Source organism: Falco punctatus, assembly GCF_963210335.1.
Source record: "Falco punctatus genome assembly, chromosome: 5".
NCBI lineage: Eukaryota > Metazoa > Chordata > Aves > Falconiformes > Falconidae > Falco > Falco punctatus.
In genome coordinates, this window is record NC_137584.1 from 54,720,460 (window position 1) to 54,742,716 (window position 22,257).

Below are 22,257 nucleotides of genomic sequence, written 5' to 3' on the forward strand. Positions count from 1 at the left end.
CTACATTGTTTTTCTTTTGTGCATATAAAGACTATGACAATCACAGTTATTAAAACTATGTTTTTACCTTGCCACATCTGTCTGCGTGAAACCAGTTTGTGTAGCTTTAAGTATTCTCTTACTTGATAAGTAGCAGCCTGCACTTGGTGACAGACATCACACAGGAACAAAAAAAGACCATTTGGTTATTTTCCTCTATCTGTGAAATACCTGTCTTACTATTTTCTTCTTTTTTCTTTCAGAATACTATAAATTGAACCTTTCTATTAATGAACAGAAGATTTCCTCTTATGCACAGATGCACAAGTATATTCTGCATCTGAACTGGAAAGAAAAATGAGAGTTGTGAGCTCTTTAGGACACACACTGGCCCCACAAGTACAGCACCATGATGAGCCCCAGCCCAGCCTGCCCCATGCCAGCTGGAGGAACCTGCTGGATCTCAGCTGCACCTGAAGAATCCCAGCTCTACTCTGTGCTAGGTAGTAACCTGCATTATTTTCCTGCTGATCTTCAAGATACAGCTATTTACCTATGCAGTTGTGTGTAAAGACAGGAAACCCGAAGTATACTCCTCTCTGATTCTCACTCTTTTTATCACTGTATGATTTAGATAAGTCTCAATTCCCGCACCTCTGCCACATGGGACTGGGAGTGAGAAGGCGAAGGAAAGTGGGCACAACAGGCTTCCCAGTACAGAGGCTCTGTGGTATGACAGGCAGGCAAGGACCCTGGCTTCTGGTCAATCAGTGCAGAAGGATTTAAAATTTAGCAGGGGCAAGGAATTTACTGGGCATAAAAATAGGAAAAATAAACAAATTACTGACATAATGCAATAAATAGTGTATATATTACATCCAATCAAGCTGGCATCTCAGAAAACACAGCAGCTGCTCAATTCAGTCAAATGCAATTCTTTAGAGGCTCAGAGAACAGGGGTGCACTTAGGTTTCTGAAGCAGCATGTAGTCCTGCAGTCACTGGTCTGAGACAAAAGTGGCAGAGTTTATTTCTTATGCGGCAGCTGGGATGCTGTGGAATTGCTCATAGCTATGATCATATGACTTTCACCTGACTGTAATATAGTTTAAGAATAGGAATCATAGAACTAATAATTTCTTATTAGTGTATTTTAAAAGAATAGAAGACAAGACTAAGCAACAAAAACTTGAGTTAGAACAATAATAGTGATCTCAGAATTACAGAGCAGATTGTCAAAATAAAAGCTACACTACAGTCCATCATACTTCATGAAGACAACCCACTTGCAGAAACCAGCATAATTTCTTTTCTTTAAAATGAAACTTGAAAATTAATCTTGTTCACTGTCCAAAGGAACTGTGCCTAGCCTCCTTTCCCAAGGACAAAAGGCTCCTAACAGACTGCCGAGGGAAATTAATTCAATAAAGGAATCTCTCTATTCAGAAAACCCAACTGTCCATGAAACATGCCACCCAACCTTCTAACCAGAAAGCACCTTCTAACCCATCTTGGTTGCAAAGACAGGCAGTCTTTCAAGTAACTAAGGACTAGAATATTTGGGGCAAGGTGCCAGCACAATTTTGAGCACAGGTCTTGCGTTCATGCTTATTCACACAATCTAATACGCTCGCAGCAACGGCTAGATCCTTTGGCTCCTTGAATTTCCATGGTCTAAATCTTATGTACCCAGCTCCCACAGAGGAATCCTGAAGCCGAATGAAGTACATAGGCTCCTTGAACATGTCAAGAAACAGAAGTCCTGCATGATGAGCAGAAACCGCCTAGAGCTAACTAGTACAAAACACATTAACGGATACAAAACACCAGGGCAGCACAAGCAGAAGGGCTGTTGGATATACAGCTGATACTTTCCTAGAGCTTAAACCACCAAAGTCTTGGCTAGAGAATGCACCCTTCCTCCTGGCATCTCTAGCTCACAGTCCTGCCTTGTGACTTTCAAAGAACTAAGCCAGAAACACTATTTTCTTTTTTAAAACCTGGCTATGAGAGGAGTTTAACCATGAAATAATAGTGAAAAGGCTTTTGAAGTGGAGAAATGAAAGTCCAGTATCTGCTTTAGTCAGACAGGCCTCACACTACAATTCCTTTCCCAGGACAGTGCCCAATGCCTGGGTGAGATCTTAGTACAGGTGCACACTTGGATGAAAAGCATGATGGAAGAGGACTCTTCCCACCCCTTCTGTTGAAGTTCTGCCACTGTTCATCAAAGAGTAACAAGAATAAATGCTTGTCTTGAATCACAGTTTTCTGTGACACTAACAATAGCATTAAGGACAGGAAATCCTATCTCCATATGCAACATGGCACAGGTTTCACCTCAATTTGTAATTCGCAAGGTTGTTCCCACATATTAGCATCAAGCTATGTAGTAACTATGAAAAACACTACAGAAAGCATACTACAATAAAGTAGTAAAATGGCTACTAAAGTATGCATTTACCAGGCATCCAGTGGTGCAAAAACTTTTAACTGCAATGAAAACACAATTTTGCACTAAGCTATTTCCTATTAATAACCATACTATGTACACTGCACAGAATAATTGTTCCACAGACTATGAGAGAAGAACTTCTGTGTAATCTTTTATGACCTTTATAAAACTTTATTAAATTATGGAGCCATGTAGCTTTTACATGCTCTGAAGTCTTGGTTGGGAACAGTTTAAATACATACATAGGCACAGCTGTCCCAAGCAGTGCCATCATAGTGACTTAAGACACTGTCAAGACTTTCCAGTTCTGTACCATTTTAAATCAGTAATAAAACTCTAGTCCAAGATAAAGTCTCAGATAGGAGCTATCCAGTCAGGAGCAAAGCACTTATTTAATAAAATTACCGACATTTTTAAAACACATGCAACTCTTCTCAGTTCCTTGCACTTGGGTTACCTATAAAAGTCTCTGCTATAAAAAGAGATATTAATACTAGTTTATTACATGGATAACCTCTTCCAACGTGTCAGAAATAAAAATATGAAATCCCTTTATTCGTCTTGAGTACACTGAACCCAAGCTGAGACCTGTGGGGATCATGGTACTCACAAAATCTGCCAGTACTGTGGAAGCTAGAAATTAAGATGTTAAAAACAGTGCCAATACTTTTGGATGGCGAGCCCAGCCAACTTTAAATTTGATCAGAGAACGCTGTCTCCTCAGAACTGCAGCATGGTGGTAAGGAAGTCTGGAGACCACATCCTTAAAGGAAAGGAAAAATTAGAAAGGAAAAAGGAGAAGAAATGTTCACCCTGTTTTTCCCAGCTATTTCATCAATGACAAGAGGAATCTCCCTCTGACATGGGACAGGGAGCCATACTGCCAATTCTCACAATTCCCTTGAAATCCAAGACATTCCTAAAACAACTTACATCGTCTGGCACAGTCTGACCATCTGAAATGTCTCATTGGCATTTGCTTGCTCTCGCTTTGGCAAAACTATGGATATACATTTTGATACAATTATTTGAACAAGGCATACCATTGTGCAAGTTTTTAACGTTTTATTCTTCCAGTGTACCTTAATTCCATCCATCAGTCCTCCAACAATTCTAGTTCTGAAAAATGCTATACAACTATGAACTTTTACCTTTCAACAGGTTAAAAAGATTAAAACCCCTCACTTTATGTATGAACTAAGAAAAGGTTTGAATCTAGTAGCTCAGAAGCTTTCCCCTGTTTTTACTATAATTCTCAAACCTGAAGCAAAATCCCTTCAAACACAGCTTGAACAAAGTTCAATTTAGCAACATTTGCACTTACTGACTGTTCACTTGGATCCTGAGAGTCTTCCATGGAGGTTATTCACTTTTCTTTTCCCCCTCAGGCAGAAATTCTCTTCCCTCCAATTTACAGCTCAATACTCTAAAAAGAAGAAAAAAAATGAACATATTAGTCTGTGGTTCCATTTCCAAGGCAAACCTGCAACATACACCCTAACTGAGGCTGTGGTTTCACTAAAATCTGCAGCAAAGTTCCCATTGACTTCTATGGAGCCTAATTTCATATAAAATGTTTCAACACCTCCAGTATTATTTCGGTAAGCTATCTAAAATACACCAACAGAAACAAGAATACACTTAAGTAATAATTATTCAACTCCTGCAATAAAAAATAGTTATGAAAACAAACCAATAAAAAAGCTAAAAAGCTAGAATATTTAATACAGGCAGCTGTTTAAGTAGACAACGCAAGATAACCCTTGGGAGGGCACATTAGAAAAACAATTATGGAACTTCGAACAAAACTGCTTAATACACATTTAATGATAACCTCTTAGTCATTAAGTGTCTGGCAGAAAAAGGTTACTATGCAATTATCAGCATGAAGTCCCCTCTCTAAGGTCCATTAAATTCCTTTAGGATTAAATAAAATACACAAAGTGGTTTATAACAAGCAGCTCCCTACAAAGTGCTAAATGGCAGACATTACCCTAATTATGTGCTATGTCTCTATGCCTTCTCTCATAGGGTGAATCACTCTCATCAAATATTGAGATCTTCAATAAGAAAAGTCCATTTTCTAATAGTTCTGCATACAAATTATTATGGTAACCTTAACTATAAAGCCACACATTTATATTATAATCTCCATTCTCAGAAAAGATCCACTTTGGAGTTATGCAAGTTTGCATAATTTAGAACAAAACAAGTGCCAGGGATATTTCATATATGCAATAATCATAATATTATTATTTGTAGCTAATGTTACATTTAAAAGAAAACAAAATATGTAACAGTATGTAAACACAAAAATTAAGGAACACAAACAACCTGGATTTGTTTATCAATATTACCTGGATTTGTTTATCAACAAGGCACCCTAAATAAACATGACCTGGGAGTATGCCCAATAACATAAACACATTATGGATCTTTGTTTTAAATTCTGACCAGCAAGCACTGACACTTCATGCTACCTCTACCCTGTCCCAAGGTAACCACCACTTATCTGAGGTTAAACAATGTGTAGCTCTGTGGGCACTTGCAGAACACTCAAAGGAACCGGAGCCACAGCCCATCGCACCCACACATTCCCACCCACCGCCCTACCTTGTCCTGTGAATACCTCCTTAGTCTGAAGCGCCACTTACTTGCCATTATCTCCATTTACTGCCTAAAATGCAACTCCCAAAATTTCTTTGTGTTTTGTACCAAGTATTTCCTAGAACATACACACATGCACAATGACACCCTCGGTCTACTTTTTTCCCAATTCTTACCTGGATGATACTCTTCTGTTTTCCTTCCCTCTAACTTTCAAAAATATTTTTATTCACATTTCATTAATTTTTACCATGATGTTATATGAGGAAAAGACCAATGCCAGCAAATCATGTTGCATGTATTTCAACTTATCAGAAAGCTGAAAATAATTCTTGTTTTTCAAAATGGTTTCAGTCTCCCGTTGATTTAAAAGATGTGTAGACATGGTGCTTAGGGACACAGTTTAGTGGGACTTGGCAGTGTTTGGCTTACAGTTGGACTCAATGATCTTAAAGATCTTTACCAACTTAGATGATTCTATTATTTCAGAGGGAGCCAAGACACTGACATCTTCACCCATGATGCCTTCACCAAACCAGTAACCACCACCCGTGGTTTTTTGGTCAATGTGGTGCACACACCCTTGTATTTTTAAAATTCTTCTGCTATTTTTGTCCAATGGAGACAAAAGGTGAATTGAAAGGCTTCTTTAAAACACCCATTACAGGCAAATTTCAGAGAGAAGCCTATGAAGAACAATGGGTGTTTTGAGGGAAAGCAATTCTGCATGGCAGCTCCTGTGGCAGCCTCTGCTGAAGAAGGCAATTCCAAACACAAAGGCAAATTTTCACAACCAATCCTAACATATTCCATGAATAACTTAAACACAAAATCTGCTTTAATTTAATTAAGAGTTTGAAGTGTGAGCATGTTACTGCATTACTAAGACTGCCTGCAGAAAGAAATGGTCAAGCACTCAGTAGTAAAATACAAGATTCAGAACAAATTGACAAGTTTCTAGGTTTACTGACTGAAAGTCAATGCCTGGCTTGCATTCAAACATTAAGTGCTCTAAATCTGTCAGATCCCTCACTTTCTGTGTGAAACTCAGCTACAAATCAACTACGGAGCCACACCGTAACAGACAGACCCATATTCATGTTTCTTTTCATATTGATCATGATCTTAATCAACGCACACTGGAATCAACAGATGGATGTCACATTTTTCCTTAAAAATTTAAGAGTATCAATATTTTAAATACATCCTGACCATGTAAGTCCAACAGAAGTTTTACTGTTAAAAATCCTCTGTGACTCACCCACAATATGTGTGTTGTGTCCCAAAATTCAGGTGGATATATCCACTGGAATGCATCATTAAATATGCCACTTGTATTAGTCATCTTCTAAAAAACACGGTCCTTCACAAATTTTTAAACTTACTCTACTGAATTGCAAGACAACGACAAGCTTGTTTTAATCTTTGCAGAAATACGCAATGCGTTAAATATATCCTTTGCACGAGCATGCTGAATTATAATAGTTTCTAGGGCTCTGTTGTTCATCTTCACACTGCTTCAAAATTCTAATACTCTTACTGGAGCTTTTTAAAATAAAATTCAGAATTAATATTTTATCCATGTTCTACCTATCAACAGATAAATTCTGCTACATTTTGAGCCTAGTTAAAGCAGCTGATTATAACCAACTGCTAACACAATGATTTTTATAATGGTAGTTATGCCAATTGCACTTAGACCAAATCCTTTAGGGTTTAGTTTTATAAATTTGTAAAAGAGGAGAAAAACCATTAGAGAAGTCAGTGATTTAAATAAGACCAACATTACTCCCTAATAAAGATATAAAATTAAAGGATAATAGTAACCTCGTGCTGTTTTATGAGGCAGTAATCCAGTTACCAATTCAACCTTGTAGTTTATTCCATCAAGAGAACCAGATTAAAAACAGAGGGAGGGAGGGCACTCTTATCCCTATTATATTGCAAGTGTTTCTAACTGGGTTTAAATATTTTTAAAACTGTTGTTAAAAGTCTTAAACTCACAGACAAGCCAGAATGAAGAAAAATGCCTGTTTCTGCTCTTGATCCAGTCCTCACAGATGTGGCTTTAAAACTGATGAAGTGTTTTATGCTCTCAGATAAAAATTTTACCTTTCTAAGAAATGTCTTAATTAGGAGGAATCCTGACTTTCCTCATCAACAAATGCATTTAAATCTAATGTTTTATTTATTTATTTTTATCTGGGGGAATAAAACACTTCATCAAATTTAAACTGCAACTTCCAGGACTCGGCCATGAGGAGAAACATGTGTTTCCTCCCAGAGATATACCCGTAGGTTCAAAAAAAACACACCCCCCACAACAACCTACTTGAGGATCTGCTCCATACTGCTTTGTAAATGACTGAAAATGTAAGACAGGAAGGACATGATGCCTTCCCTCACAATGATTTCTTCAGAAAATGAAGATTGGAACAAATAAACTGACTGAGGCAGCTTCACTTTCTGTAGGATGACTAATAACATCCTGTCCTGCAGCTTTCACAATCTCAAGACAGAATGTGAAGCTTGGGGATCCACAGGTAAAAAATAGCCTTAAAGCACTTAATGTTTTCCAAGAGTATTCCAGAGGCTGTTTCAGGCCCTCCAATCAGCCACATGGAGAGGTGGAGCTCCAAGAATAATCCATCATCTGGAAGCAGGGTTTAGCCATCAGACAAAAATTTTTCTCCCTTTCACTTCAACCCAAAAACTTAGAAAGAAATTCCTCTCTTTAGTCCACTAGGAGTTCGTTTTCTTAAATGAAATTATGGGAGGGTGGTCCTCTGTTTTCACCACAACAATTTTTTTCATTCTAAGCCCCTTGAGCACATTGTCAGGTTCTTTTTATTCCATCTCATCTGAAGAGCAGTTACGTCTACTGCGGTTGTATCATGGTGATGCTCTGGTAGTATAGTACAGGAGTTGCAGCATCCGAGTCAAATTTACGATATTGTTTTTTACATTTTGAAATGTGCCCATAAGAAGCCCAGAGAATAAACAGAACGGATGCTGCTGTGGTTAACACAATTGAATCATAGCCACATAGGAGAAGTAATTTCTATCACAGCCACAGGTTCCGAGTCAAAACATTAAGTGAGAAGTGATCACAAGTAGAGCAATTTCTCATTTTCTGGTGCTCTGCTTCAAAACACTGTGACAGAAGAAGTACTCAGTGCTTGGAACTGCAACTGATTGTTTGCAGGATGTGCAGCAGTAAGGTGCCAACAAATGAGGACAGGCGCCAGGGCCAGGACTCCCCCAGCCTCAACAGAACATCAGGAGAGTGAAGCACACTTTAGGCACTGCGGTCATGCAAGGCAGGTAATGAGAAAATTAATTGCTCTAGGCCCAAGTGCAAGGAACTAGTGCATATGCACTGCAGTCTCACTAAATCGGATTATTTCATGCTAGTTATTTGATGAAACTCGCTTATTTGAAGGAACAGAAGAGCGGGTACATGCAGTAACAAAAAGGCACCGCCCAACATTCAGTCATTTCTTACTTCGGATTCTTCCAGTTGTCTGCATGCATATCACATGCAGTCTGATGTGAAAAAGATAAAATATAACCTAAATTAAAAGAAAAAAAAATGCTGATTTGTTAGATTTTCAGCTTAGCCTGTATCTACAGCCCCAAACTATATTTTGGACAGTAAAAACATACGGCTTTGTCTGACCCCAACAGTATCGTATTTGAAAAAGAAGAAAAGATCCATGCCCCAGGTGAGGAAGGAGATTGATGCGCTTTATAACCTAGCTTTCTTCAAAACTCAAGTGAAACTATTAGCAGGCAAGTCAATAAGAAAAACATAGTAATTTAACACTTTTAAAAAAAAATTATAATCACAGGCCTTTGCAGAAACTGAAGATCACTGTGCTTTGTTAAAAAAATGAAAACTCAGGTCAACATAATCTCAGAAAAGCTATTGCTAGATATATTTCTAACTAATTTTAGAACTAATTTATATATATTTATATCAACCAATTTTTAGCTTCTTTGGCTTTTGTGTTTTCTTGAAAGGAGTGTCAACCCCAATAAAAACAATTTGTCTTCAGAGGAAAAACCAATAAGAAACTTTATCTTTACCTAATTTCAAGGAAGAGCAAATGACTAACAAATTTTAAATAACATAAACATAATAAACATAATAAAAAAGGCAAGAAAGCCATAGTGTCAAGTATGACCTTGTCAGGGACAGGTACTGCTTTCTTGAGGAAAACTGGCCGGTGGAGAGAAATACACAAAATTGCTATATTTATTTTAGCTCTCAAACTTTTTTGGGTTGTTTTTTTTCATTTCTTTTAATCAGAATGATTTCTGCAGGAACTAGAAGCGGCTTGGGAATCTTGCATGCGTATTTAGGCTTTGCTGAGATAACTGGTCAACCTCTTGATATCAAGACAGGTGAAATGAGCCTCCTGAAAAAAACATATTGCGTTATGGAAACAAATCTTGCTCCACAGACTAGAGATTTAAGGGGAGTATAGAATACCCATCTTTCCCTTCTTTCTCTTCTAATATTTTTTTTTTTTCCCCTCAGGCCCTCATCTCTAGAGGGTTAGATATGGTTCTCTTTGGATCAGTTTAGTTTCAGCCCAATTTTAGCTTGTTCAGGATGAGAATTTTACTCTTAGAGAAGTTTTAGAGCTTTCTGGAACCCTTTGTAGCACATCCAGGACCCACTTCTCCATCTGTCAGTGACCTCCAAAACGCTAAGCTCCTTCCTTACCCAGACCCTGGTCCCACAGGCCTGAGGCGAGCCCGCCACGCCGCCCACCCCCCAAAGCCCACTCCAGCTCTGGGCACCTCCAGCAGCCCCTGGTAGAGGGACGTGACCTTCGCTGGGTGCTGTGCTCTGCGGGGCACCTGCCCACAGCAACCTGCATTTGCAGGTGGGTTGCTTAAATAGAAAAGATACACTATTCCTTATTTTGAATTAGCGGAATTTCATACAACTGGCGCAACTTTTGTAGGCTTCTGAGGACAGATGACTTTCCTGCACACTGCAACCACGTGCACTGCCCTGCCACTCATTTGCAGGGAAGGAGTACAGGAGGAATTTCCAGAATATGCTGAAAAGCCAATGGACCCAGCCAGCTTCCTCTATAAACAACAGCCCTCGCTTTCACATCAAATATGTGGGTGTCTGTGTACCAGCTATTTGGAGGGAGCTGTGTAGGGCACCCTTCAGGGCCCCCTCAGCATTCTCATCCCAGTACATTAGCCGGCACGGATGTGCATAAGAACATGCGTCTATCTAAACTGGGTATACAGTATACATTCTAATGCTCATAGAAACTAAGCTTCTGAAATGAGTAAGTTGCAAGGTGCAATGTCAGACCCTATTAGCACAAAAAAAAACCCAACCCAAAACAAAACAAAATAGGAATTAAAAATAAAATCCTGGTATTCTATCATCAGGACACTGATAACCCCGAGGCTCTGATTCACAGAAGATTCAGGGTCTTAGTATCATCCCTACTCTTCCTACCACTCCCAACCCATACCTGTGCAACAAATACAAAGGATTAGCTTTAAGAATTTCAGAGTACACAATTATAAACTTGGCAATTCCTCCTTTATCCTAACATTGCACAATACACCGTGAAATTGCTGAGATTGAAACCAGAGCCGTGAATCCACTGATGCTTGAGGGCTTCCCAATGGTGAGAGACCTCTTCACTCACACTTAGATAAGGCATGCAGCTACACAGACCTCTTCCGACTCATTCCTGATTAATCAATTACAGATTATTCCAACCAGGAATAAATAAAACAAATGCTGTTCCAGGCCTGGATTTATAAATAAATCTGATCTAGAATCTCACTGTGTTCCCCTAAAAATCAAGGGAAATTGATTTGCACAAAAAATTAAATGCAGTGTTTTCAAACCCATGATTGATCAAACCCACACATTCCTTACCAAAAAGATGGTTCCCAGGGGGGAAAAAAAGTAATGCAAAGATGCCACAGGTGGAAGCATACTGGTTTAGAATTTTTATAAAAAATTTAGTTTGTTTTTCCTACTAGCAGGCCATTTCAATGGTTTGAAGAACTAAATTTTTTTAGGAGGAAGGATTTTTTTTTTACTACACAGCATATTTTGGTTAATTTCTGAGACATTTTCCTTCTCCTTTTTGTAGAAAACAGCTGAAAACAAACCAAATAAAACATTTCAGTTCTTTATAAACAAGCCACTGAAAAGAGAAAGAAAAAGTCTATGCTTTGTTAGCCAGCATATTTAAAGAGACACTGTCAACTTGAAAATATTATTTCCTCTCCCCAAAAGACATATCAAATTTACTTTCTATACATTAAAAAAAATATATATATCACCTTGTGACACAATAATAGCATAAGGTAGCAACAAAGGTTATTTCTAAAGCAGAAACCCTGCTTATAATTTCAGAATTTAGGAGAATCTAAAAATGAGCACACCCTCCAGGTAAACGCAAACAGCAGTTTTACAAGACTGGACAAATTAAGCCAAAGAATCCAACCAAGTGTTAAAATGAAAGCCATGACAGCACAGTATCTATACATCCTGTTTGGTTTAAAAAGCCATGCCACATTTTGAAGACTGCATTCATCAGTATGAGTATGCAATGATAGTTACTGAATAAGTTCAAATACTCACTAAGATTCCTAGAAGCATCCTGAAGAAAGAGGAAGCTCGCAGCTTGCCCACCCTTTTCAGCTGTCAGCGTCACTGCCCACCCCTGGCCAGCAGCTGCCACTCCTGTTACTGCAAGTGTTTCACATACAGTTCTTCAATGGAACACTTTGAAACGCCAGGAAGAAATACAAGAGTAAAGCCACCAAAAATAAACATGGGTACTTTGGTTCTGGTTTGGTAGGAGAAAGGCAACCTTTTTCTTAATCAAAGTTGACAGTAACGCCTGAATATTGCATTTGAGAAAGTGTTCCATTCCCAAGGAATTACTGAACAACGGGAAACAAAAAATGTGAACACAAAACTGTCCCAAAATAAGGAACTCCTGCTGGTTCCTTACACACAGCCCAGGCAGTTTCTGATGGAATGGAAGGACAATTATTACTCATCAAACCTAACACTGCTGCATTGCAGCCATCAAGTTAAACTGAAACCATCAACATACAACAAATTAAAAGTAGCAAAATTCCTATGTGCCACATCTGTCCAGCACAAACAAAACTTTAAAACCCAGATTAGAATTGCTGTGTAGTCTACATTTTTTATGCTGATGATCCTCACGAGCTCTCTGCACTCATTTCGGTTCCCGGCCCATCAGCAGTCCCCATACGCAACTGAAATGCTGTGACATCCATGGAACAGCTCACCATTGCACAGGCAAGTCTTTTACTAAGAGCCAGCACTAAGTGTGTAACATGAAGAAATTGAGAAAAACAGGTATTCCCAGATTTTAATTATAACTGCTGGAACAACGGAGCCTTTACCAGATCTCCTTTCCCCCATTTAGGTATTTATTAGCCATGGTCAAATTATGCTACCTTCTCCTTTAGTAAACTAAAAACTGCTTATTCCCTGGAATACATGTTTTCTAATTGTTTAATTACTCCTCTGGTCTTACACCTGAAACTTCTCCAATTTTTCAAGCTTCCTTTCCAAAGCTAAAAGAGGGCACAGCTTTCCATTAGTAGCTGTACCCATATTATCTACACAGGTAATGTAACCTCTCTTACTCTACCTATACTTTGTTTAAATTACTACTCCTTTTTTTGGCCACAATACCATCCTGATCATTTGCTATAGCTTCCAATTGCTTTTTTAAATAATTAAACCATAGGCTTGTAGTGAAGCACATAGTGTTTGCTTGCTTTCCATTTGCTGAACGAGCCAGACTACTCTTAGCAATCTGCTCTGTTCATTATTTACTCTTCCCTCAGTCTTTGTAGTAGCAGTACTGTGGACATTACAGCCTAACAACAGAAGTACAAGAAAGTTTGTAAGAAGAAAGATCTCTTTCATTAGGACAGCAATTGATCTAATCAAAGGTATATACTTCTTGTAGAACTCACTAATCTTTGTGTCATAGGTAAAATAATAAATAGTTTTTGATTTGATGAACAGCCCCTGAAAATCTCTTTGTAATAGTCCTCTTTACAGGCTCATTAACAAGTATTTTTGAAATCTATGCTTTAATTTGCTGTTTAGTCCATTTCATTTGTGCCAAGCTGAATTTGTATCCTTCAAGTTTATTAACCAAAAAGTCACATCAACTCCAAACCCTTACAGACCTTTATTACAACACTACTCTCATCTCTAGAAATCTAGAAATTGTACTCACATCAAAAAGAGTATCACTAGTTTGGCATGTTCGAGTGTTCCTAAATGCATGATGTGGTATAACATGCGTATTTCAGTGTTATATGGGAACAACATGTAAAAGGCATTTGGAATGTCACAGCATGTAAGTTAATACTTTGTGACAGTTGAGACTAATAAAAAATAGTTGCCATAAACTAAGCACTTGTCTACAGTGACAGCTAAGTAATGGCCACTTTTGAGAAATCATTCCACTTCTTTCCCCAGAAAGAGCGCAGGCTGTCACGAGCGCTGCAGCCCCTGGCGATGGCACGCTCCTCCTGGTGCAGTTGCTCTCTGCCTGCCCGCTGTGAGCCCAGCTTTTGGACAGCGGTGCACAGACCTGGAAAAGTTCTGTTGTGTAGTATCACATCTGAACTCCTGCCTTCCTTTCAGAACGTCATAGCTGTCCCCTCCAAAGGCACCATAACTTTCCCTATTGTTATTCTCTGTGCATATATCTGCAAATTATATGGAGCCACTTTAGTTTTAGTTAAAAAAAAACACATCAACAAAACCTCTTGGTTAAAGATCAAGGGATCATCTTTGTAGACAAGGTTTTCGTTCTGAAAAATTCCACCTATCCCGCAGACTTGACCCTGCACTTCAGTTAACAGAGGTGGCAGATTAGGTAACGGAGACTGTGGTTCCGCAGCTATTTCTGCAGCGCCAGTGCCAGGCTCAGCAGCACGGGTGCTGCCACTCATTCCGACCTTTGCCTCATTGCCAGCACAGCTGTTTGTGAACCACAGCAAGGAACAGATCCAGCTTAAACGAGTGGCTGGCAGAGGAGGGGTAAAGGGCTGCTTAAGAAGCACTGCCACCAAACGTGAAATCGTAGCCTCACGCTCTTCCGTCCTCTGCCACAAAAAACGGATGGACATAGGAACTTCAGTTATGGTTGGTCACATCTTCGAGTCACATGCAGATTACTGCTGTTACTGCTTATGTGAACCAATACCCCTAGCAAACGATGTAAAAACAGAGCAAAATGATGGACCTCTTCCTTGCAGACCTTACAATCAAACTGCTGCAGGCTTAGTCCTGATTTGACAGCAACTCTAAAGCTGCAGTTCCAAGCCTGGACTTTCTTCAATGCAGATCTAAGCAAGGCCTCAAAGACCTGGGTGGTTTCACAACGATCAAGCAGTAATTCCTTCCATTTCATTTGTCTTAAGTCAAAAATCTGACTGCTCAGCTACCCCTGGGAGAAATTAGGCTATCATTTAATCAGAAAATTGGAGAACAATCTGTCTCATGCCTAACTAGCTACTAGAACTTACTAGCAAACACACCAGCTAGCCATTTTAGCCGAAAGATCTTACTGCAGGTGACTCCCAGCCATATTGCTGCACATTGAGCTCAGCACTTGGGTGGTGCTTTGAACACAAAAATTGCTTCTCTGAAGGAGCAATCAACCAAATCAAATTAATATGAACATTACACCAGCTCCTTCTAGCACACCAGATTAGAATAAACATAAAAATAGGTGGCTGAGTGGAAAAGTAATCTTTCCACTTGGAAAACCTACCACAGTTCCAAATCTTGCCTTGGGGTAACGGGGAAATTTTATTTTGGAGACCCTTTCCCAGAATATAATTATTGCATTTGTAAAAGCTCTGTACCATTCAGCCCTATTAGTTTCCAGGCTCCCTAGTTCTCTGCATTAAGAAGACCAGAACAGGAACATTAGGTTGAATCTGAGTTGTATTGCTAGAACTTGGCAGACAAAATGTGCATAATCTGCCTAAGCTGTGCCTGGTTTGGTGAAACCGTGTCTATGCTGGGACACTCAGGAGAGCTGGGAGAAAGACCTCATATACAGTGTGACATCAGGATGCACAAATCAGCATGTACAGAGGCTGGGCTAGCTGCTCTCACTTGGGAATAAGGTGAACTTCATTTTCTGTGATTCTCTGGGAATATACTACAGCGAGTAAAAAGAAACATCCAGGTGACATTTAACATGGTAAACAGACTTTACACCCTTCATTGAATAGGCTTGGCATTCACAAAATGTCCCCGAGTAAATGCAAACTGACTATTCATTTATATGAGCAACAAAGTTGCCTGAAAGGAATTAAAAGAATGCAGTCAATTAACAATATTTCTATCTGCATCCTTTTTGGGACTACAATTACTGTAAAAGGCGTTTCTGTGACCATTTATAAAATGCTGTAAAAAATACAAAGATATGTTCTAACACAAGAATATGAAAATGTCTTAAAATGGAAGAAAATATGAAAAGTTAATTTGGACATTTATACTTAACACTCCTTTGCTTTTTCTAAGTATTGCAGGATCACTCCTCTGTACACACGATCTCACACACATAAAGTATACCACAATACTCCCCCAGAAAAACAGACTGCACTAAGAATAGAGGACTAGATACTAATCTGGCATAATGTGAGACCACTCTAGTAATTTCAACATTCCCACTCCAATTTGCAACAGCTAAGGATCTGGCACAAAACATGAAGTTAAGTTTCCAATTACCTCATGCACCAGCATTGATTTCAATAGTTATATACACATAGCCATACAGGAGAATTATTTGAAAAGTTGCAAACTCAGCTCTGTATTCCTTTTAATTTTGTGGTCTAAAGCAGACCCTCCATGGTATTTTAATATAGGGGTTTGTGGTTTAATTATATATGTGTCAAGAGCAGAACACTTACTTGCTGCATCTACGCAATTAAAAAAAAAAGGCAGCAGTTATTCTTGACACTGCTGACAGCATCAACTTATGCTGGGTCATGTCACAATAGTAATAAATTTTAATGTTGCCAGAAAATCTAGTGCATATTAACCTAAATATGTAAGCAAAAAGTTATCACCTATATGAAAATTAGTCTTCTGCATGTGAATTTTTTGCAGGTTGTCTTGGGAGGTCTTTTTGCAACATACTGCTCCAGATTAGTCAAATTGTATAGTCCAGCCACAACAGGAGGCAATCCTGGTGGTAAAGACAGTATTCAGTCAGCCCAGACAGACTGCGTCCTTCGGAGACATTACATCCAACTAAACAGCCCTACACAGTCCTGCAACATTACTCACTGCACTGTATTTCTATGGACAGCTGTTTCATGAAAAAAACCCATGATTTTATTTATTTTTTTGATTCTAGGAAAAGGACACAGACCTCCAAAGGAATTTAGGCACAGATAACCTCCAAAATCCTTCTTTTCAAATCTATGGCAATTGCAGTCTAAATCAGTTTAGTGTCTAGTACCTGAGCCTAATAGCTTAAGACCAAATATACACTAGTCTCACTGGTATATGGACCCCCCAGAGTTCCGAAGATTATCACTCCTCATTATAATCTTCCCTTATCATGAAGAAATTTTAAACAAATTGAAAATAAAATGCTTAAACTTTAGTACTCCTCAGACAGCCATTAGCATTTGACATTTTGCTCAAAAGTCTGACAACTAGCTTATAAACAATCCTGTGAGTGAGACTGCCCAGTGATGCGTTTTGATATAGGATAATCAATCATCAAAGTAATTTTACTGTTTAACATTAAAGCAAAAGGCAGGCCAGCTATTTGACACATTTCTGGGGCTTAGAGACAAAAAGAAGAAACTGCTTTAAAATAGTTTTCACCAAGGTCCTCTATTACAGGCATCCAAAAAGCAATCCTTCTGGCAGCATTACAATCTGCAATGTGTAAAACTAAAAATGTAAATTTCACTGCCTTTTCAAATAAATTTTATTCTTTACTTGACAGATAAGCACTCTTCCTATCTGAGCTTTCACACTGCAAAGTGCATCCAAGTTCCTTTAAGCACTTCTGATTTAATGACAGATTTAATAACATTGCAACACAGATATGTGGACTTGGCCAAAAGAAAAAATTTCATAAAAATCTGATCTCTGTACAGCAACTTCTAAAGTGTCACCTAATACATACAAGTAAAGCAGAAAGTTTTAAATGTATATTGTAAAGCCTGGGGCTTTGATAGGTAGAACATCTACTGACTTTGAAAGACCATTAAGATAATTTATTTTTAATAACCATTTTTGTTTACATTTTAAAAGAGTAGCAGTTTATGCCTTCAGTAGAATCATGCCCTGAAATCTCAGGGGTGATTAAAGGGCCATGCCAAAGCTGAAAGGTTTCAAATATCAAACTATACTATTATGTCAGGGCTAGCAAGATCAATTAGCATTTTTCAATGACAGAAAAGGTTAAGTTGGACACACATTTACACAATATTTAAATCAAAAAAAGAAAAATAGCACATATTAAGTTTACTTATAAGCCTCTCAATCTATGACCAAATACCGATGCTCTTCTTCCACTTGCACAACATAAATACTGCGTTTCTAACACAAAATGGCAAGAGTCTAGATACGTTAGAGAGCAGAAATAACATTGGCTTCTCAAGTACAAAGTAAAAAATCAAAGACATCTGAGTGTTTCTGCTACCAGACTTGGTTTAGTGCTAAACTTTCAAAAAGCTTTAAAAATACTCAACCAACTTGACAGATGTCTGTTAGTCTGATGCCCCTGTGTTCGCATACTTCTTGCAAACCCTGACAATACTAAAAATTAATGATAATGAACAAATAAACCTATTCCTATGTTCAACTAAAAGACAAACAGAAAATTACCATACAACAAAAAGCCCCATAAATTAAAAATATTAATCTATAAACTAACTCATCTTAAATCTGGAAAAAAGCAGGCGTACACCTTCTGCAATTAAAAGCCATACAGAAACATGCACACCAGGAAGCAAGGGAACTAACATTCCAGTTCTTAGTGTCAGAAGAATACTCACTGGAAATACAGGTATGTTTAGAAGTTAATTCACCACCTGTTAATGCAAGCGTCGCCACAGTAAACATAGCTTGAACAAAGTACCAGGTTATGATATCAAATAAACTCAGGGTAAGCGCACAATATAAGTGCAAGAGATGAAGAAAACCTAAGGAAGAAGCACACTGTGTTAGTGATTTAGGTTGCAATTGCATTATTTTGAGTAAAAGCAAAGCAGGATTACTTTTGTTCAATGATATATTTCAAAACATCTTTTTTTTAAAGCCCCTGTCTCTATTTATTTCTTCAAGGAGTGATTTGAAATATTTACTACCAAACAGTACCTAATTTTAGGTTTTAAGTGCTTTAACAGCTCTATGAAATATGATCAGCAGCTGCAATATAGAGGTATGCTGAATAAACTCTCCTTATAAAAAAGGAGACCTGTTTTACCCTGAGTTCATAAAATTGCTACTTTCAAGAAAGAAAAAGATAACACAGAAAAAATTAGTAGTTGTGTCCTAGAGTACTTGACAGAAATTCCAGGAATTTCCTTCTTCTTTCTGTATTAACCTTTGTATTTAAGAGGAAGAAACAGTTTAAAATTTAACACTGGTGAATTGCACTGAACATCGTGCAATACCACCAGGTCATCAAGGAAAGAGACAGGTACCTTTCCCACACCAAATGCTAATGTTTAATATTGATTAATTCTAGGACTGAAAGGTAAAAGTTGCATAAAGTTCAAAGAGTAGATCTCAAAAGCTTGCATCAGAGGCTAAAAATATGCAACAGGATACTATCTACAGCTCTATTTCTAGTTGCCTTGTTTGAAACATTTTAACTGGCAACTGCAATGAACTGGGAATGCACCCGTTTTCTACTCATTAAATTCCTTGTTGGAATTTATCTATCCCATTGGCATTATCCATAAAGCAGAATAAATTTCTATTGCAATGTGTTGTGAAGCCACTAATAAACACAAATTCAGCAAGAGTAACCTTCAACTAAATTTATTAGCAGTACAACCATATACACATAACAATTTAAAACTGCACACCAATTATCTGAACAAAGATAAATAAAGCATTAGTCAATATAGTCCTCTTTATTTTTTATTAATTTTGATCGAAGAACATTTGGTAACATCAATGCCAGAATTTTCAAAAGCGAGCAAGAAGAGCTGTTTCAGACGTAATGCAGCTAAGGTTAGATGTCAAACATACAGGAAGAATCACAGGGAAGAGAGAGAAATGTCAATCTGCACTTCCACTTTACTCGCAGTATGATACCCATTGTAGGTATGCAAACATTTGTTATTCGGCAGCATTTTCAGATGTACTAGGAGAAAAAGTCAAACCCACAGTAATTACACGGCACTTCTCTTTTGAGCGTCAAGGAAATGAAACAATGATACAACCTGAGCCGTAACGCAAAACACACTCTTCAAATAACCACTGAGGTCAGACCGAACGAAAAAAAAATATTTACCATACAGAAAAAAAGCTTGTTTTGTACACTTTGCTCTAACTCTGCACTGTCGGTTAGTTTAATCTTAGATCCGCTTTCTAGTCTCAGCAAGTGAAGCACGTAAAACCGAAGTCAGAAAAGCGAAAATACTGGTTTCTTACGGTTCCAGCATGACTTCATGCTTAAACCCGCATCGGCCAAGGCGCTCCCTTGTCTGGTACGGCGTGCCTCCCGGAATTTTTGGAAATACCAGCTACTTCACACCGCCACTCGCGAGATAACCGTGTCCCTCCGTGTGCTCCGCTTTAAATCCTGCCCGCGGGATAACGGGAAGGCAGCGCCGTACCTACTTGGCTCTTAGCGGCATTTTCATAAATGTAAATGAAACTTTAGATGCCAACTCGCGATTGGCAGCGGCGCTGCCCCGGGATCCCGCTCCCGCTGCTCGCGGCTGCCCCGCCGGTGGGTGCCGGGCGGCGGCCCCGGGGCACCCCCCGCCGCTCGGGCACGGCGCGGGGCCCCCGCGGCTCGGGCACCGCCACTGCCGGAGCCCAGTGAAACCCGGCCGGCGGTTCTGCGCCGGTATCTGATTTTGGAAGCGTCTGTAATGACAGCCGGAGAGGCAAATTAATGGCCAGCAGCCCACTGGGTTTGAACACGGAGAATCCTGTTACCGCCTCACGGATCAAGTACGCGCACACACACACACACACACACACACACACACACACACTCACTCACAGGCTGCCCCACGTGGAAACGCTTTCAAACCAAAACAGAAGACCCCGCACCGCCGCCGGGACCCCCGCGCCGGGGCTTTCCCGTGCCTCGGTCCGCCGGCGGCAGCGGGGACCCGCGGCGGGGGCGGGGGCGAGGTGGGACAACCCGAAAACGCACCGTTTTGTCTTTAAACCGCAAGAAAAACAAGCCGGCGCGGGGGAGGGGAAGGGCAGGAGGGATCCCTCCGGGAGAGGAAACAGCGAGGAACAAAAACAACGGGTAGCTCTATCCCCGCTCCTCTCGACCGCCTGGAAAGCGGCTGCACTAGCCCCGGTGGCTGCCGGCCGGCAGGCAGCCTGCCCCGTCCGCCGGCACCGCAAACGCCGCCGCCCGCGGCGCTCCGCCCCGGGGAAGGCAGCCGGGGGGACCTCGGGCGCTGCCGCCGGCTGGGGCATAGCGGGGCCCGAGGGCGGGCGGGGAACCGACCTCCTCCGCCGCTGCCGCCGCCGCGGGCGCTGGCGGATCCCGGCCGAGCTGCCCGGCGGCCCGCGCTGCCCAAACCCTTGCCTCGCTGGCAGAAACGGGTGTTCCGGGAAGGGGTTCGCTACCACCCCTGCGTGTATTCGTGCCGCTCCGCCCGGGGGGGCTCCCCACCGCCAGAAAACTTGTTTTCCCCCAGCGTCCGGTACAGCCGCCGCCGGCCTCGGCGCCCGCTCCAGCCCCGGCCCACACAAGCGCGGGCGGGCGGCTCGGCAACCCGCCGGCAGGCAGAGCCCTCCCGCCCGGCCTGCCCCCGCCTCGCCCCGGCGGGCCGGCATCCCCCGGCTGCTCGCGGGGCGCACCCGGGCCCCCCATTTCCGCCGCTGCGGGGTGGGCGGGAGGCGCAAGCGGGGAACAATGCGACGGCAGCCGGCAGGGCTTGCGCCTGTCTCGGGGCTGACCCCAGCAGCTACGGCAACAGTCAGTCGAAGAGGAGTGAGGGCAAAACGGCAGCGACCGTACACCTGGAGAGAGCCATAAAGTCCCGCTGGCCGGGCAAAAAGTCACCCCGTCCGCACCGGGGACCGGGGGGGGTTTCCAGCTAAACTCGCGTGGGGCCCGGGTCGAAAGACCGTCTCTGCCCCGCGACGGACGGCTCCGCTGCTCCTTGCCATCACGTTTGTTTTACAGCAACTGTTTTTTTGGTCATCGGACCAAGAAGAGAACAATACTAAATACACCCTGAACACAAGCGCACGCACACACCCATCTCGCGGACACATGCACATGCGGCGGGGAAGCGGCTTCCCCCACCTCCGGGCAGAAGGGATGGGAGGGAGGCTCGGGGACGGGGGACTCAGACACTCACCTTCTTGCTGCCGGGATATGCCGCTACCTTTATTTTAGGTCTGCTCCTTATTTATTTATTCTCGTACCTTCTCCGAGACGAGGTTCCCCTTTTGCACTGTTCCTCTGGCAAAAACAGGACATCCCCTCCACAAGTCCCGTCCCCCCCCGCCGTCGTCGCCCCCCTCCTTTCTCCACACACAAATAAAGCGCAACTCGGAGGAAAACGGGAGGGGAGCCTCAGGGCGGGGGGGATAGATGGAGGAGGAGGCTGGTACGGGAGAAGCCAAACACTCCCGCACTTCAGCGAGTGCGACTAGTTGCGCCTCACGCAGAGGCACGGAGAAAGTTTCCCTGACAAGGGACGGGGCTTTGCTAAGCAAAGGTAACCCCCTGCCGCCCAGAGAGGTCGTCCCGGGAGCGGGGGCGAGGGGCGCAGGGGCCAGCGCTGCCCCGGGGCGCCGCTTTGCACTTGTGCCGGGAGGGGCTGCGCCCGGTGCCGGCCGATGCTCGGCGCGGGAGCCCGGTGCCCCGCTGCCCGCCCGCCGCCCCGCTCAACACGCCTGCGCTGCCGCCGCCGGGCCCCGGCACCGCGGCGGCACGGCACGCCGCCCCCCGCACGCAC

At 41.5% G+C, this 22,257-nt stretch overlaps 1 protein-coding gene across 22 annotated transcripts in view; it reads right to left on the reverse strand.

Moving 5' to 3' along the window:
* Positions 1-22,257, reverse strand: part of EYA4 (EYA transcriptional coactivator and phosphatase 4) — a 221,513-nt gene that overhangs the window by 164,490 nt on the left and 34,766 nt on the right. For 7 of the 22 annotated variants that reach the window (XM_080388337.1, XM_080388336.1, XM_080388335.1 and 4 more), the window contains exons 1-3: positions 21,655-22,244; positions 3,758-3,859; positions 3,101-3,196 (exon numbers count right to left, since the gene is read on the reverse strand). In XM_080388337.1, coding sequence (XP_080244463.1) covers positions 3,101-3,196; positions 3,758-3,790 — 129 coding nt within the window. In that variant the 5' untranslated portion in view covers positions 3,791-3,859; positions 21,655-22,244. The other 15 variants (XM_080388344.1, XM_080388349.1, XM_080388342.1 and 12 more) reach the window with 10 other exon arrangements.